The sequence below is a fragment of the Lissotriton helveticus genome, chromosome 1_1 (genome assembly GCF_964261635.1).
Source record: "Lissotriton helveticus chromosome 1_1, aLisHel1.1, whole genome shotgun sequence".
Classification (NCBI taxonomy): domain Eukaryota; kingdom Metazoa; phylum Chordata; class Amphibia; order Caudata; family Salamandridae; genus Lissotriton; species Lissotriton helveticus.
In genome coordinates, this window is record NC_136057.1 from 249,343,672 (window position 1) to 249,362,705 (window position 19,034).

General features: G+C 44.7%; 1 protein-coding gene across 3 annotated transcripts in view; it reads right to left on the reverse strand.

Annotated features, from left to right (window-relative positions):
- Positions 1-553: 553 nt before the first annotated feature.
- The window catches only part of LOC144790226 (membrane-spanning 4-domains subfamily A member 12-like), a 122,094-nt gene continuing 103,613 nt past the window's right edge, over positions 554-19,034 (reverse strand). For all 3 annotated transcript variants that reach the window (XM_078665358.1, XM_078665356.1, XM_078665357.1), the window contains 2 exons: positions 4,777-4,899; positions 554-1,935 (listed from right to left, as the gene is read on the reverse strand). In XM_078665358.1, coding sequence (XP_078521484.1) covers positions 1,930-1,935; positions 4,777-4,899 — 129 coding nt within the window. In that variant the 3' untranslated portion in view covers positions 554-1,929. The remainder of the gene's footprint in view (positions 1,936-4,776; positions 4,900-19,034) is intronic.

Below are 19,034 nucleotides of genomic sequence, written 5' to 3' on the forward strand. Positions count from 1 at the left end.
TGGCAGTACTTTTTTTTTTTGTTTTTAGTTGGGGAGGGCCGACGTCCAACGGAAGGAATCCCATTGGTCAGGATGCCTTGTGACTAATAAATCAACCTCGTCGTAGACTTTTCGCATGCCGGAAGAGTTGCTGGACGGTGGCAATGTTCTACTCTGGGATCTACCACAATAAATATCGAGAAAGCTTCAAGAAATGAAACATCATAAGTTTTGGTCACTAGTACAAGATGGTTGGATGGTATAATTATTTTTGAAACAGCCTCACTAACTACCAAAGAAAGTCCAAGTTCTATTTAAGATATTGGTCACTGTTTATTGACCAATTTATGGTAGGTGCTCTTCCTTCTTTGAGAACAAACTGGAAGTGCATCTGCAAATCAGAGTTCTTCACTTGGAATTTGTTGTCTCCTAGACATATCAGCAACAACGCCTTGGATGCAGTACCTTTGCCCTTTAGCAGAAAAGCTATGAATAAACTTTTGGAGCCGCCTCACTTGGAATGAATGCCGATGATGTCTAGAAAAAAAGCTGCAAACTGCACAGTTCACCAAAATACAAGGCTTGTTTTTCCAAGTTTATTTTTAAGCTCCAGGAAACCTCCGGTATCAGTGCATTTTTACCTGACATAGCATTATGTAGACTAACATAACATACTGGGATTTTAAATCCTAGTGTAGGTTTTAACCACTGAAGCAATCAAAGCGTGTTTTAGAGATATGGGTACTTTAGCAAATTTTAGGAAGCTGTTGATATTACAGTTTGGTGTGGGGATGGGGTGGATAGGTTTTTAAATCTTTATCTGACTATCACTTAATGTGGAACTATCATAATGAGAGCTCCTCAAGTGATGGGTGTCACCCTCCCAATGACTGACTATATCCGGTGAGGGAATTAACCAGTCAGCCAGGAGTAGGCACTGGAACAGCAGTAGGACTGGTCCTCCTAGTGGAAAAATGAATCTGGATGAGTTAAGGGTAAAATGAAAAGAGTAAACTGTCCTGTGACATACATTGTTTCTAGATGGAAGGAACTGAGGCTAAAGTAAACCATCATCTCCAATTAAAGCTTTTTGAGGCTCAATAGTTGAATCTCTTTGTGGCAAATTGCGTTGGACAAGGTGAATTAAGGCACCAGTTTAATTTTTCATATCAGTGACACTGGGACCGGAAAACTTGAATAGGAGGGTGTGTTCTTCCCCTCTCAGGGAAAGGCCCTGGGATTGGGTAACCAGTGGGAGGGTGAGTCTTCTACCTCTGAGTGACGGTATTGTCATTCGGTGAGCAAAGTGAAAGGGGATGGATATGACCTATGAATTAGAGGCAATGGGAGCATATAGTCTGGGAAAAAGTCTTTAACCTTCATAACACACTGCAAGTTTGTAAGAGTGGGATTAGATGTTGAAGCTTTCTTCTCACAGGCAAAGATGCAAGGAATACATAATTAGTTTTTCTGGAATAAAAAAATTAGAAGCAAAATATAAAAGGTTGATATTATATACCCATCAATCAGTGCACACCATGTGGCGGACACCAAGTTTAAATCTTTCTCTACAGAACACTAACATAAGACCTCTATGTAGGGCTCACAAAGGTTTGTTGCTAACTACTATAAAGCTCCTGTTGTGCCCATATTGTCAAAAAGCACTTGCACCTAGTACAAAACAATAGTTTAATGAGTTCTGTGTGGTATTTCTGCTGTCTTTCAATCAGTTTCTTTGTCCTTCATCAGGTGTCACCTTCAAAACATCCTCAAAAAGGCACAGCAGAAATGAAAGTTAGATACTAACATGAAAGGTAACATTGCCAGAAACCAACAGGGAATGTGAACATTTTCACTTTCAAAAAGGCACTGTAGAAATGTTGGCTGAATACTGAAGAATTCATTGTATTGTCGCAAGAAGCCAAGACGGGATGTCGAAATTCATGATTTTCAGATCTGCAAGAAGAAAGAATAATTTAATTTAAAAAATGTATATTCACTCCATCAAACCTTTCAGTGACCAAGCTTTAGAAGCATGAGACTATGTATCTTACTCCTAGCATAGTTGTGTTTGAAAGGCAAATATAGCTTCTAAGAAGTTCATGAAGATCTTGCAAAACATTGCTCATTCCGTAAAGTTTTAGTTAACACAAGTGAGAGAGAAAAAAAATCCACAAAATAAATGTTGCACTTGAACATGCAAGTTTGATTACAGCTAAAGAAGAAACATTCCTAGAGGTTTTATTACCACCTATTTTGATGAAGAAAATTGCAAATGTACTTCCTAAAAGAGAACTGTTTGAAAAAATGGTAGATTTCCGACAGGAACATAACTGAACAGGACAAAAAATAACTTCACCATTTAATGCAGAGCAGCATTTTCAGTGTTATTCCGTCGCCAGATATGCCCTGATTTAAAAACTGCTGCACCACTTAAGTGAGAGTTAAACAGTCCTGGACAGCGGAATAGGGATCCAGCCTTTAGTTTTTTCAGATCAAACTCCACATACTTTTCTGTGGTGTATTGTGTGGTCTGGGAGATCATAAACCACTCTTAGGTATTGAAGGTGGAGCTATTGCTGGTGTTCTGGTGAGGGCGCTTTTTTAACCATGGTTACTGCCTACCAGATGGTGTCCTGGAAGCTGGAGGAACGGACTCCGGGGCAGTTAGGGTATGGTCAGGAGGAGGGTGGTGTTCTGCATACCCGTGAACTGCGGCGTAGCGTGGGTTGCCAGGGCCTGGGGCAAAGGTTTGAAAGAAAGTTTTGTGTCCTCTAACCCATGGACCTTTCGCTCAGGAAGTGCTAACAGTCCATGGGTTATGGGCGCAACACTTTCTTTTAAACTTTTGCTCCCTTAGAAATTTTGCAATTGAGGCAACAGCTCCTGGTGACCCCTCCACCCCTCCACGCTACGCCACAGCCAGAGAGCTGTTGTCAAGGTGGGTGGCCAGCTCAGGGCCAGTGCTCTAACCCTGGCTGCAGTCTCCCACTTGCCACTGTTGCTATGGGCAAGTGGCGGGGCGTGGAAGCACTGGATGTCAGAAGGCGATCTGGGGATCAGGCGTCTTGCATGGAGCATGTGCTGCTGTTGAGGGTAGGTTGTCCCGAGCCGCAGCAACTGGAGTCTTGGGGTTGCATTGCCAGTTCCCCTGTTATGCTTGCAGGGGATGGGCATGGTCCAGACTGCATCGCTGCCAGCAGAATCTGCTCCAAAGAAACTCCAGCTAGGTTTTACTGGGGAGATATTTACACCCGGTAATACTGAGTCCAATCTTTCCAGACCCAGAGTTAGCAGCCCATGCAGTAACCTTTAGCCAAGACACCGGTCCAATCTAAATTAGGTGTAATCAGCCCATGGACTTAAATGCCTAGAGTGCCTCCATCTTTTACTCTATTGCACTTTGAAAACACCCTGAGATCATCCACTACTAGAAATGCAAGACTGCACCCAATCCATTTACTTCTGGAGATAAAGATTCAGATTAATCCCTCCAGTCCCAGAGCTTGAAAGCCAGTCTGCCCCATTCATTCTTGTAAGTGAAAGCCTGTTCACAGTGAAAACCCTGGTGTATATGTAATGAAAGAGGAGGATGGGGATATAGCTCTGTTACAGATCCCTTATAACAGCCTGACCTTAAGGTCTCATGTGCAAACCAAGATCACAGTACTCAACCCATCCTATCAGCGCCTTGAAACTTTGGTGATCTGTGCGCTATACAAGAAACTATGACTATGGCTATTACTATGACTATCAGATATGTGGTATTGCGACTCCAGCACTGCTGCAGAATCATTCCGACCCGGTGCAGACATACTTCCTACTCTCTGCAGAAACACATTACAACCAACTTTAGAAAGGAAATGTTCCACATCATCCTTTAGTCACAAACATGCAGCGATGGCCTCCATAGCCAACGGCGAGCCTATAATTGGGGAGAAAGACTGCCTCGGTGTGTTAGTCACTGCGCTGCTGTACAAGTGCAAAACTCTGAAGCCAAGCTATGCCAACAGTGAAGGGTCTATGCTGCAGCACTTAAATCCCAGTCACAAGACATATTATATTATCAATCTACCCTTGAACCCAGGGCTGCCACAAAATGTTTGCCACCTTCCTCCCATTCACACTGGGTCACATTTGATGCTTTTACATCGATATTTGAAGACTCTTGTGGTTGTGATTAAGTTACAAGTTAGTTTTGCTTTAGACAGACCCTGAAGGAGCCCCTGAGCCCTATATTATCCAACACTAGGTTTGAAAGACATTTTTCTGTTACAGCTCCAAAACTAGCCAGTCCTATATGGGCTGTGTGTATCGTTATGGCAAACCTAGGTCAAGAGCAATAGACAAACATTTGGTTATTACATTCTCAGACTCTTTTTTTTCTATAGAATGTGATATGCACACCAACCCATCGAATACATTAATTTGTAATGTCAGTTGGGTTGGGTGGTTGTGCCACTGCCAGCCCTTGGCCTACGCTCTCACCCTCCTCCCAGGGGCACTCTCACAGTTCACAAGATCAAAAAGTAAGATTCTTGTCTTTATTTACTAACGTTTTGAGTTATTGAGTGAGAATGCAAATGATTTAACTTGATGCAAAAAAGAGGGCGCGTGCAGTGCAGAATTGTGTTGCATCATGCAAGCTCCCACATACATGTCAGCAAACAAGGACCTCTGTGAGGATGTCTCAAAGCCATGGAACAACCGTTCGAAGAGATATAATACTATCCAGCCCTGGGAAGGTAAGGCTCTGTGACCTGAACCTTTCCCCTGAGACTCTAGTGCTGTCCTTACCATTGGATCATATCGCTGGACGTTCCTCAGTGCCTTCCATCCAAAGACTAAGACGGCCACTGCGGTTCCCAGCTGCAGGAGGATGAAGAGTTGGAACATGATGTTGCAGCCAATTTTTAGGGTCTGTTGAAGGGAAATAAGAAAAACAATGAACCATCAATGAATAAAGAACTACCGACAACATTGTGTTAGTGGGAACCTTTGTGGAAGAGTGAGAACAAATCCCAGATTTTTCTTTTTCAAGAAGGGCTTGTAGGAAAATGAAGTATTAGTTGGGATAGAGGATAGACACTAGTCTGTTAGGTCCAGTCAAAGGTTTCAATAGTTTAAACTTAAGCTCAACCCCTGATGGTTCTGGCACAGACCAGACAGGCTTAACTTAAAGAGAGCATTTTTAAAGCATTTAGAAGTATCAAAACAATTAAAAAGGCAAAGGCCCAAACAAAATAAAAATCTTACTCCAATTTATAACAGATAGAGAAAAATTTAATAACCAGAAAGGCACCAGAATGACACATAGCCAATGAGTGGAATCGAGAGGTATCAATTGAAAGATGTCAAGAAAAATAGAGCGCCCAAGGTAACCTAATGAACGTGGTGGAGTGGGACCAAGGTACAATTGCAAGCTGACCAGAATGGAGCCTGGGTAGAATACTCAAAGTGGATAGGTCTTGGTGAAAGTCTGGAAGTCAAAAAGTCCAAAATGTTTCTAAATCCCTATTAAAAAGGCGGCATTGCCCCTTTTTTTTTTTTTAGCAAACGTTGACATTTCTTTGAAGAACCAACCCAGAATGGAACTTAGTTAATTTTGCATTGAAATAAAGCCTCCCTGGGCAGGACCCTGCTGAAAATGTAGTCACTGCCATGGAAACGAAAGCCAGATGCCTGAAGCAGGTTGGTCCTGCTGGTTGTCTGGCGATTTCTCGCTGAAATGTTTCTAAGTCCCAAGGCAGAATGGAACTTAATTGTTTTTTAGGAGGTGCAGGGAACCAAGCTAAAAATGAATCCAACATTGTAGAACTGCAGGGCGGAAGCCTTTTCTGGCTAGTACCACTGCAGCTCTGCAGGACAACTTTTCAGACATTTTCAGACTTTCTCTGGTGCCCAATCAATTACAGGAGTACCCGTCTAAGGCCTCTAGGCCCTCAAGAGAAGTATTTTGAGGCTCTCAGGGTGCCATGCAGAGTCCAGTCCAGGTCCAGTTAATACTGGTCCGCTGGGAACTTCAGGAAAAAACCCTCTTTCAGCTTGTTGTGTCCCTGTAGCCACACTGGAGGTCAGCCAACTGACCCTTGTAGTCCACTGTCTTTTCATGGTACAAGAGGGAGCATGTGCAGCCCTTCAGGTCCTCTTACAGGTCTCAATCAGCATGTGCAGTCCTTCTTCTGTTAGTCCCCAGGCCCAGAGTGTTCTGATGATGGTGCCGTGGGGTGCCACAATTAAGCCTGGCACCCTCTAGTGGATGGGGGTTGGGGTGGGGGGGGGGAATTGAGGACTCCTAGCTCTAACCTAACCTGTGGAGTAAAAGTTCCCAGGGACAAACCTACACACTTTTGCAGCAGTACCGATTTGACCTACTGCAAATAATTTCACAGTGCAACTTATTACCAAAATCCAAATAGGGGAATGCCTTGTGCAGAGCCTTTGTGCCCAGCCAGCTTTGTAGCCAGGGTATTGAGCAGTCTCTTCCTCTGTGGTCACTCAAGATCGATTTTGGGGGTAGCTTTCCTTCACTGGGTTTGGTGCCTACCCAACTATGGGGTCAACAACTGGGCCTTTTAAGCTCTCACTTAACACTTACTTATGACCAGGTAGGATGTTTTGAAGTTAATTATGTTCCTAGGTGCACCCCAACTGGCCATCCTGCCAGAAGAAGAAAACATCTACCAACCTGAGGGCACTGTCCTGCTCTGCGAGCAGTTTTTACACACCTTTCACGCCACATTCGGGCCAAGATCAGGTTGAGCAGGGATTTTTATTGAGTATAAACATAACTCCTTGGAGTCTGTAGCTGGTAAAGGTAAAAAAATCTATATAAAAGTGTACAATCTATACTTTTACTTTTCCTATATGTTTTTTACAGCCTGACCAGTGACAATGTTGTTTAAGCACTGATGAAACATGCCATTTTTTAATGTCACATATTTATTTATGCATATATTTTTATAGCCATTACTCAAACGTGCTCGAGCGCTTCATAATAAAAATAGATCATTACATTAGGTACAGTGTTACACAATCCTAGATGATGGTAACATTGCATAAGACAAGATTACATGATTGAAATGTAATGCTTCCATGAAATAAGCAAAAGGACCCAAGAGCCTAGTATACGTTATAAATTGCAGCAGTCATAGCAGTTGAGTAACAGTAACGGTGTGGACTGATACCAGGTCCAAGGCAGGGTCTAGCAAATAGATGTGGCAAGATCCGCCTCAAGTCAATGCTCAATCAATCAGGTACTTCTATAGCGCTGCTTATCACTCGAGAGGGTATCAAGGCGATGTGCTGCGGTGTTAGTCGAAGATCCAGCTCTTGAGTCACTTCCTGAAGTGAGGCAGCGAGGGGGAAGGATGGACTTGGAGGGGAAGGGTGTTCCAAGACTTGGTGGCAATGTGGGAGAAGGAGTGTCCCCTGGTGCAGTAAAGCATGGTATCTGTGGAGATGAGTGGAACGGAGGTTCCTGGGAGGTAGGTGGGAGTTCAGGCAGTGGTTCATGTAGGCGGGTCCTTGGTTGCAAGAGCTTTGAAGGCGTGTGTCAGGAGCTTGAATTGGCATCTTTTCTGGATGGGGAGCCAGTGAAGGTCCCACAGGTGCTGGGTGATGTGGGTCGTCTTTAGCAGGTAGAGGATAAGCCTGGCTGCTGTGTTCTGGATTGTCTGGAGTCTTCTCATGAGTTCCGCAGTGGTGCCTCCATACAGCGCATTCCTGTAGTCGAGCCAGCTGGTGATAAGGTCCTGTGTCATAGTTTCCTGGTGTTGATGAGGAGCTGTAGGAAGCTGGCTCCGTATATACTGTACCAAAGTGAGGTTGTAGTGTGCACAGAGTCCAGTGGAAACCCACAGGTAAGCAGAGGTAAAAGTAGATAGCACCTTACTCTCTATTTATGGTAGTGTGGGCAAGCAGTAAGGCTTTATCAGAGGGTAGTGTTAAGCATTTGTTGTACACACTCAATCAGCAAATAATTGCCACACACTCAAAGACTGAACTCAGACCAATTTTGTTTGTATAAAAATATTATTTTTGTTATTTTATTTCCTATAACCTAGCAAGTCTGGCACATGTATGTGATGTATACTTTGCAGTAATAATACAGTTTGAATTGCAGTTGAATATATACTGTGGTTTGATTACAGTAGAATCACTGGTAATGTAATGCTTTGGAATATTGTACATATACTTTGCATTGGCTTTTCAATAGGATGTCAAGTAGATTATTTTACAGATTACTTTTCTTACACAGTGTAGTATACCTGGACACTACATAACATAACTTACCATACCATGTGTATTTGTAAAGCGCACATTCACCCCCAAAGGGGCATCTTGGCGCTGAATAATACATGTTTATTTTGACCCAACTCAATGGTACTCATTATATCGACCTCAGAAAGGATGAAAGGCTACCGGGACCCGCCAGGTTTTGAATCTGTGACCGTAAGGTCAAACACAAGCCCTTGCAGGGGATGCATTCATCCACTGAGCCACCACACCTGGCTAACAGGGTAGGGTGCCTCCTAATTACTGTATTCAGGGGGCGTTTTAGGGGTCTCGAGGTCAGTAAGCAATGGGCTACTGACCTTAGGGTGACTACACCCTTGTTGTGCTCACCCCAGGTGGTGGAGGGAGCACAATCCCTAATCCTGATTGGAGAATGCCTTCCATCTGCAAGATGGCGGACACTGAAGAGTGGGCTTCACCTTGCCTCCCCCACTTGAGGGGTGGGGTTGGCAGTGGTGGGCATACCTCTGGGTTGGATAATTTCTCCTGCCTGTCTCCACGCAGAAAAGGAGGGGAGACAGGAAGGGGACCTGCTACTGATAGCAGGAGAGGTTGGGGGTCGCATTACAAAGGCTGCCAGGCCTTTGCAGCTCCCCTGCCACAGATGGCTCTTCATGGCCTGGGGGAAGTGTGACCACCTCCTCCCAGGAAAGGCTTTGTTTCTGGCTCAGGGAGCAAAGGCTCCCACCCAAGGGGTCCAGAAACATGTCTTGTGGTAGCAGGTTGGTGTATACCAGTCAGGCAACCCACCAGAGGCTGGTCGTTTTTCATGGGTATCTCTAAGATGCCCTATGAGTGCATTTTTCATTAAATCCCACACTGGCATCAGTGAGGGTTTAATGTATTGAGAGGTTTGACACCAAACTTCCCAGTTTTCAGTGAGGCCATTATGGTGCTGTGGAGTTCGTAATGACAAACTACCAGCACCACGTACTCTTAATCTCATTACTGTACTAACAATGTCTAAGAATTGGGTTAGACACTGTAGGGGTACAGGGCTCATACACCTGTACCCTCACCATTGATATAGTGCACCCAGCTAGCGGGGTGGCTGACCTATGCAGGGTATTGGTTTGTAGGAATGGCACACAGGGATGTGTGCCATGTCGACTCTTCATTTTGTTCTGCACCAAAACACGCACCCTGCAATGGCAGTGTGTGTATGTGAAGGTACAGGGCCTCGAAGGGTGGCACAATAAGTGCTGCAGCCCTTAGAGGCCTTCCCTGGCCACAGTGCCCTTGGTATACATGGCACCTTTTACAAGGGATGGACATGAGGCCAGAGAGGTGCCAATTGGGGGTACAAGGTACAGTTTTGGGAAAGAACACAGGCCCTGGGAACCTGATTGGCAGGGACCCAGGGCACATCAAGTCAAAGTGCATCAGTAGTCTGGCAAAAAGTGGGCGGTTACTGCAATAGAAACCCAGCTTCCTACAGGAGCCACTTGAAGACTTTGTGGAGCGTGCAGAGAGTGTGGATGCAGGCTGTGGAGACAGCGTTATCATGACGTTTCATGGAGAATTTGCTGTCCAGAATGATACTGAGGTTGCGGGCATGGTCTTTTGGAATGAGGATGTGTCTGAGTTCCAATGGCTACCAGGAGTCCTTCCAGAGAGAGGTGTGTCTGCCGAAGATTAGTACTTCAGTTTTGTCTGTGTTGAGCTGCAAGTAGTTGTTCTTCATCCAGGATGAGACATTCTTCATACAGAAGTGGAAGTTGCTCTTCATTGTGGTGGGGTCCACTGACAGCAAGAGGATGAGCTTGGTGTCGTTGGCGTAGGAGATAATGTTGATGTTGGGGGATCTGACAATGTCCGCGAGTGGTGTAATGTAGATGGTGAAGAGAGTTCAACTGAGGGAAGAACCTTGAGGGATGTCGCAGATGGTGAACTTGGGTTGAGAAGCGAAGGGAGGAAGACAGATTCTCTGGGTGCGATCCGTGAGAAAGGATGCCATCCGTTTGAACGCGTTGTCTGTGATTCCGATCTATCGCATTTGATTGATGAGTGTGTAGTGGGAGACGGTGTTGAAGGCTGCGGAGAGGTCGAGCAGGATCAGGGGGGCTGATTCTCCTCTGCGCGGTAGGGTGGGAATGTCATCTTTTGCGGCAATCAGGGCTGCCTCTCTGCTGTGGTTGGATCTGAATCTTGATTAGGAAGGGTTCAACAGGTTGTTTCTCTCCAGGTGTTCAGTGAGTTGGAGGCTGAAGGCCTTCTCTAGGACTTTGGCAGGAAACAGGAGCAGTGAGATGGGACAGTAGTTCTGGGGTTCACTGGGGTCTGCCGAGGGTTTCTTGAGGAGGGTTCTGACCTCTTCGTTTTTCTAGGCGTTGGGAAAGTTGGTTGTGTTGATGGAGGTGCTGAGGATGGTGGGGGGCTGGTGCTGATCTCGTCTCTTCTGATATTAAAACGTCGGTGTGGGCATGGGTCAGTGGCTGCTCCAGAGTGGATGGATTTCATTAAAGTATCTGTGTTTGATGTACTAAGCTGTTCCCATGTGGTGACCAGGTGGTTGGCGGCAATGGTTGATAGGATGCTGAGGAGGTCGGTGGGTTGAGTGACACGAACCTTGAGGAAGTGAGGCTACCTAAAATGTCCTTGAAAGAGAAAGGCTTTTAGCTCAGACTTAGTGATAACCTTTGAGATAGTAGTGTGTAGATCTGAGGAAAGGAGTTCCATAATCTGGCCACGGTTACTGGTAAGGATTGCGTCACAAGTCATTCCTTTTTGAAGGTCAAAGATTCACAGCAGTGTTTCGGTAATCCAGGATAGTCTAATGCCCCACTTAAGTTTGTCAGCCAGGTGCCGTGGATGTGTGTAGGGCCTTGGGAGTGGTACAAGCAGTCTTTTATTTAGCCCTGGCTTAAATGGGCAACCAGTGAATGTATAACTGTATCAGAGGAATATGGTAATTCATTTTGGCCCCATAGTCAAAACGTGCTGCTGAACGAATATTGATTTAAGAGGGGATGCCCAGAAACTACGTCAAACTAAACTCAGATAAAACTGAGGTTATGGTACTGGCAGCCTTCCCTCAATCTGGTCCTCAAGCTGGTGGTCAGACACGATAGGCCCCTACCCTTAACTACCATGACAGGTAAATATCTTGGTGTGGTTGTTGAGGTGGGAGAAGCAGGCAGCACATATCTTACCAATTTGGGTTTGGCAGGAGAGGTCCTCAAAGTTTTAAGGACAATTCTGCCTTTTCCCCCAGACTAAACCAATGATCCTATTATTCAAGCCGTGATGGGTGCAAGAATTGATTATGCTAATGCACATAATCTTGCTTCACCTTCTTGCCATATTCTAGATTACTGCAAAAACAACAGTTGATGGACAGAATGCAGAACAATGTCATACATTCACCCCAGTACAGAGATCTGGGCCTAAATCCATTGTTTTTTTGCACTCCACACCACCCCAGTTCAGACATGGCCATATGCAAATCAGCCTTGACCCTGTGCCTCATGGGAACAGTCCAGCCAGAACTGCCAAGCCATGTATTTCCTGGACCGGAATCAAGCATCCTAGGACCGGTTTCTGGCTATCAGCCGTCTTCAATTGAAAGAAAACAAGGACCCCCTGGGTATCGGTAATACACAGATTCCTAGGGCAGGGTAATAACCAATGTGGGTAGAAAAACCTAGGCCATCTGCAGAATAAGTGACCAGAAAGTCTAGGACCAGTGGAGAAAAGAATTATCGAAAAATAGTGTGTATATTAAAAAATATATATTTAATTGCACATAGATAAAAATCATATAGAGACTCAACAACATAAGTCAGACTATATGAGACAGTGAAATAGTGACGTAAAATAATGTTAAAAAAGCAAAATTCAACGTCAATAAATTAAAAACAGATACATCATAATAACATTATAAATCACACAGAATTGCAGATGATTATACATTCAGAATTAAAAATTGACACTTTCAAATATTACAAATTTATAAGGACTCGACGCGCGTTTCGGCAGAGAAAAAAACGCCTTCCTCAGAAGTCATAGGTGAAACTATTTACAGTGTTGTCTTTCATTCCATTGGTTTAAAGGAATCGATGATAACTTCCTTTTTTTTATAAAAACAGAATTTATACACGGGCCACTTGATAAAGGCTAATACCTAATATCTTCTCAACGTGGATATTGGGGCCCACAATGTATCGGGATATTTCACCTCGTACGAGTGTCCAAATATTTGCACGTAATCATTACTTGGAGCATATAGCTGATAATTCTTCAATCGCAGTTCAGTTTATTTCATTGGTGTAAAAACGAGTCGGATTGCCGGAGGCACTGAAAAGGCTTCAAGGAAGCAACTAGATGCCGACAGCAAGGTGGTGCTGTTACACTGATAAAAATTGTTTGAAAATAATGACCGGACGTAAAATGGAACTGTTCCAGATATTCGATAGTAGCTGTGTACGTCACAACGTCTCGTGGAATGCAGGATGGTGCAGTTCCAAGGGCTACAGAGTAGCAATTCGGCCTCGCCGGTCAAAAGGGCCGTCTTCAGCCAGGATAGCTTGACTCCAGTGGTGTGGAGAGCATGGGACTCACGTCTGAGCATACCCATCCCACTCGGGGTGACAAATGCAAAAACAACAGTTGATGGACAGAATGCAGCATTCTGTCCATCAACTGTTGTTTTTGCATTATCCTGGCTGAAGATGGCTGATAGCCAGAAACCGGTCCTAGGATGCTTGATTCCGGTCCAGGAAAGACATGGTTTGGCAGTTCGGGCTGGACTGTTCCCATGAGGCACAGGGTCAGGCTGATTTGCATATGGCCATGTCTGAACTGGGGTGGTGTGGAGTGCAAAACAAACCGATGGATTTAGGTCCAGATCTCTGTACATGGATGAATGTATGACATTGTTCCGCATTCTGTCCATCAACTGTTGTTTTTTGCATTTGTCACCCCGAGTGGGATGGGTATGCTCAGACGTGAGTCCCATGCTCTCCACACCACTGGAGTCAAGCTATCCTGGCTGAAGACGGCTGATAGCCAGACACCGGTCCTAGGATGCTTGATTCCGGTCCAGGAAAGACATGGCTTGGCAGTTCAGGCTGGACTGTTCCCATGAGGCAAAGGGTCAAGGCTGATTTGCATTTTGCCATGTCTGAACTGGGTGGTGTGGAGTGCAAAAAAACGACGATTTAGGCCCTGATTTCTGTAATGGGGTGAATGTATGACATTGTTCTGCATTCTGTCCATCAACTGTTATTTTTTGCATTTGTCACCCCGAGTGGGATGGGCATGCTCAGACGTGAGTCCCATGCTCTCCACACCACTGGAGTCAAGCTATCCTGGCTGAAGACGGCTGATAGCCAGAAACCGGTCCTAGGATGCTTGATTCCGGTCCAGGAAAGACATGGCTTGGCAGTTCAGGCTGGACTGTTCCCATGAGGCAAAGGGTCAAGGCTGATTTGCATTTTGCCATGTCTGAACTGGGTGGTGTGGAGTGCAAAAAAACGACGATTTAGGCCCTGATTTCTGTAATGGGGTGAATGTATGACATTGTTCTGCATTCTGTCCATCAACTGTCATTTTTTGCATTTGTCACCCCGAGTGGGATGGGTATGCTCAGACGTGAGTCCCATGCTCTCCACACCACTGGAGTCAAGCTATCTTGGCTGAAGACGGCTGATAGCCAGAAACCGGTCCTAGGATGCTTGATTCCGGTCCAGTAAAGACATGGCTTGGCAGTTCGGGCTGGACTGTTCCCATGAGGCACAGGGTCAAGGCTGATTTGCATATGGCCATGTCTGAACTGGGGTGGTGTGGAGTGCAAAAATACGATGGATTTAGTCCCAGATCTCTGTACTGGGGTGAATGTATGACATTGTTCTGCATTCTGTCCATCAACTGTTGTTTTTTGCATTTGTCACCCTGAGTGGGATGGGTATGCTCAGACGGGAGTACCATGCTCTCCACACCACTGGAGTCAAGCTATCCTGGCTGAAGACGGCTGATAGCCAGAAACCGGTCCTAGGATGCTTGATTCCGGTCCAGGAAAGACATGGCTTGGCAGTTCGGGCTGGACTGTTCCCATGAGGCACAGGGTCAAGGCTGATTTGCATATGGCCATGTCTGAACTGGGGTGGTGTGGAGTGCAAAAAAACGATGGATTTAGGCCCAGATCTCTGTACTGGGGTGAATGTATGACATTGTTCTGCATTCTGTCCATCAACTGTTGTTTTTTGCAATATTCTAGATTACCACTGCCATAGAATGGAGTTACTAAGCTTCATTTTAAATTCTGCCACCTTGTGTCCATCTCAGACAATTTGCAGACTTTGTGCTGGCTCACTGTGCTTGAACAATTACTATTCAAAAGTGTATGCATCAGTTTTATACTCATCCAAAATGGATGCATGCACTTAATCAAGCAAATCATGTTCTGGTACATGCCGCCTAGAAGCTTATGTTTCTCTGAGCATATTTGCTAAAGTGCCTAAAGTTATGAAATCTTATCAGTAACACGTTTACACTTCAGCCAGCCTCATCCAACAATGCCTTACTATCAGAGCTTAGATACTTCTCAACCTACAAAGACTTTAGGAAGAAATGTAAGAGTCATCTCTTTAAGCTAGCTAGAGTGCGATGAAGTAGATGTACTAGCAGTTACCTCAGTGGCAGGCTGCCTCTTTTTTTACATGTGTTCTCTGTAAGTACAAACAATAAACAGGATAAATAAAAAACACTTCCCATATAGTCAACACTGCAGTTCACCATTCTTACAATGAGCACACCCTCTGGTGTAGCATGCTGCCTATCCATTATTGCTCTTCAGTGCCTCACTGGGGCATGAAGTGCTGTATAAAAGCCACTACAACTAAAATACACTGAGTGCACGTCAAGTTCAAGCCATCAAGTGGGTTCAAAAAGGGTCGAATATCAGGCCAAATACCACCACAGGCCACGCAGATCTCCAACAAGCAATGATCAAGGGATTGATACTACAGAACTTACAAAACCCAATTTACTCTCTGTAGACAATCACACCTGCAGGGATACATGCTGCATAGTATTGAAAATGTGTCTAATAGGCATACGCACCTGGTCACAAACTCTAGATAAGACAGCTGGGTCACCCAAAACTAGACATGAGTCTATATACTGGCTGAAAGTAATTTCTTATATTTATAATTATTATGAATAGGGAAATGGGCATATTCGTGCTGTGTAAATGCAACAATAAATCAACAAAATCAATACAGTAATGAAACCAGAGCAATATATACTGTTTGCTTAAGCAATGGACCGTCAGAGTTACAAATTATATGACTGCACTGTTGATCCGTTTCTTGGGATGAGACGAGGATTGAGCACCTTTAGGAAACCGCCTCTCTGTAGGGTGTACTAAAACGAAGTACACTATGTAGAGAGTGTGAGAAATCCCCAAAAGGTAGCTAGTGGTATAAGTAGATAATACAAACTCTCTTTTTGTGGAAGTGTGGGCGAGCAGTTAGGCTTACCCGAGGGCAGTGTTAAGCATTTGTTGTACTCACAGAGGCAATAAAGGAGAGACACACTCAAGAATAAATCAGAGACCAATTTGCGAAAGAAAAAACACTTATTTATATATATTTTTTGAGACACCAGAGCTTTTCGTAAATGTAGTAGAAAACAGTTTCAAAAGTACATGCAGGATCACCATCCGTGTTTTATGCAGGCGGGTAAAGGTAGACTACACGGCAGTCTGGCGCCACCGGCAAATTAGTTAGTATTGCGAGCAATAGGAGAAATCGGGTGACAGGCAGGACAGTTTATCAAGGAACGGGCAGTCGGCGGTAAAGCACACAGGCTTTTGTAAGTTCTGTGCCAAGGGCACGGGAAGCTGGATTTTAATTCTACTCCTTTTGGAGCAGAGGTCTTTGGGGTCCCAGTACTCTAGTGGAGTAGGCAGTTCTCGACTCTGGGTGCAGAACCACAGGGAATGTCTGTCACTGGGGCGGGTGCACCAAAGATTCACCTCGGTCATTCCATCAGTGGAGCAGCGGCTGTGCCAAGATGGTTTCTGCCACACATTCAATACCAACTAACAGGAGATACAAAAACACAGGAGTGGGGCCATTTTCGACACTGTGGTACAGATTCTGGTGAAAGAGATCTGGCACTGAGGCCAGGTTAGCATGGTCCCAGTGCACTTACAGTTCGAAATTACATCAGACATCAGGCAAAAAGTGGGGGAATAACCGTGTTAAAAGAGGCACTTTCCTACAGTGCCCATGTTTTCTTTGTAATGAACTTACATATATAGCCCTTTTCCTCCCATGATAGCAGGTAAGAGCAGGATGGTGCAGGGTGATGTAGCCCCATCTAGGAGTGTGGTACGTAGCTTACCCAGGAGTAGCCACAATGAATTTGCTGCCTAAAGCAGACCTAATACATCAGAAGCTTCACCCTCTCGAAGTACAATTTCCGGGTCGCCATCCTCCGCAGAGCAGCTTCAGGTTCTTTCGAGGAGTCTTAAGATTTTTCTCAGCAGCTTTCTCTTTTCATACTTGCCTGCCAAACCTCTCTCTTCAGCTAAAGCTTAACTCAGCACCTGCACACCGAAGCTCATGCACAACTCCCTTGAAGTAAAGCTCTGACACAAAGGCTCTTAGCCACATTCTCTTGCTGATTCACCACAGGCACTTCAACAATGTCAGAAGGGAGTTACCTCATTTGCTCAAACACGGGAATATAACGAAAGTGATAGGTCATAAAATACATGTGGCATAAATCCGAGGTTATCGAGGTGCTGGCACATTCCACAAGAGGCACTGTTCTGGCTTCCCAAAAACAGATGGGTTTCCAGGTCCTTTAAAACATATTTATGCATCCTTCATTCTACATTTGCACTCCTACTACTTGTAGTGTTTCTTCTCCCACAGTTTTCCTTCTTAACTTGAAAGCAAAAAGCCAAAATTATCTTATGACTTCAACCAGCAACTTCAAAAGGCCTGGTCTGCCTCAAGTAGGATATTATAAATGATTGTGAGAGCTCAAAATCACACATGGCTCACCGGAAGAACCAAGTGAAGTCTTCGAATCACTGGACTAACGTGTTCACGATGACTCAGGCCATCCTGCAGAAATCTGTATTTTTAGCAACTGTCCAACAAACTAGAATGGAACACCAGGAGTCAAATCCAGATACGGCGACACCATGAGCAGTGGCGGCCCTGTTTCACCAATTGGCCTGTAGCAGGCTGGACCCACCGGGCTCAAAGATGGCTTCTTTAGCAGAGTGGTTATCCAGGACTACTTCAGACATGCGGGCACAAGACCCTCCGATACCGAACACCTTACAATCTTCAAAACAATAGGAGCCATTGCTGAAACTTTCTCCTTAAGAGGAGAAAAGGGTCTCCTGGATACAGAGCGTGTTTTGTTTCTTCAACAATACCCTGAACCTTGGCTGAGGTAACCCTGGCTAGATAAAAGGCACACATTGCCTGGAGAAAAGAACATGGGGCAGGGAGGTGTGCAAAGGAATCTTCTCCCTCATTTTGTCTTAGGGTGGGCCCAACTCTGGCTTCCACAATACAGTCTTCCACTGTCAAGGAGACATTTGCGTCAAAGAAGTCTTTGTTGCCCTGCGACGCCTGAAGATCCCCAGATGACTCCATCAAGACTATCAACCAATCACATACACACATTGCCTGACACATGGCTTGCTATAGGCTCCTTCCACTTGTTCCAGGTGTTCCATCATATGCTCAACCAGCGCATTCTATTACTCTTGTCATCACCTCACAAGAGTCAGAAGTACAGTAGGAAGCAGGCAAGCCGAGAAATACAGCCAGAAGCCACAAAAGACACTTTGTAATGGAGAAATACGGTCTGACTTAACTTCACCTGGGAATACTTGCTGCCAAGGAATAAATGTTCCCTGAAGACAAATACAAGTACAAAAAAACTCATTAATAACTGGAAAACACACTGACACTCCTACTAAATCTTCAGGACTATGGGCTTAAATACATTTTGGAAGGTGGTATGAGCATGCATTTTTTATTTATTTGATTTAATTAAACCTCAAAATGGCTGAGCCCCTTGCAGACAAGGTGCCAGCTCACCTTAATCATTGTTCCACTTAATAATTAGCAATTACAATACACAATGCTTTATGTGTTCCACACACAAACAGTCACCGAAATGACACGTCGATTGCTCTGAAACACATGACATTGGGCCATCTCAAATCCAAAAGCAGCCTACCTGCTGCATCAGGAACTGCTCACAATGGTGCCAGGACGATTTTGTCACGTGTCAAACCACTCCCATAGTCTACAAGGCTTAAGTCCAGAGCTGGAACCATTTAATGGAAATCTGATTCAGGAGTGCAGTGCGATTTGATTTTCTCAGCTACATGAAAACGAAATAGTGTAGATTTCATTAAAAGGGCCACAAGTTAGTCCATGAGAGGTTCAAAAAGCCCAAGGATTAACCTGGAAAAAAATTCGCTAATGCCAAGGAAAAGATTTAGGAAAATAAGCAGAAAGATGTTAAAAAGTAATTATGCAGCTAAATTTCTGGTCAAAGGGCAAGACCGAGATCAGGTCTTGACGTAACACTAGCCTCGGTTCAGGAGGAAGTTCAAGGATTGACCTGGTGGTAGAAGAGGCTGACAAGGCAGGCCAAACTCAAGTCAAGGGGAAGTTAAGGGAAAGGTCAAGGAAAACAAAATAACAAGCAGATAAACAGGAGCCTGAGTTCTGGCCAAGGGGAAGCACGAGGCCAGGTCATGGGCATCAGGTTTC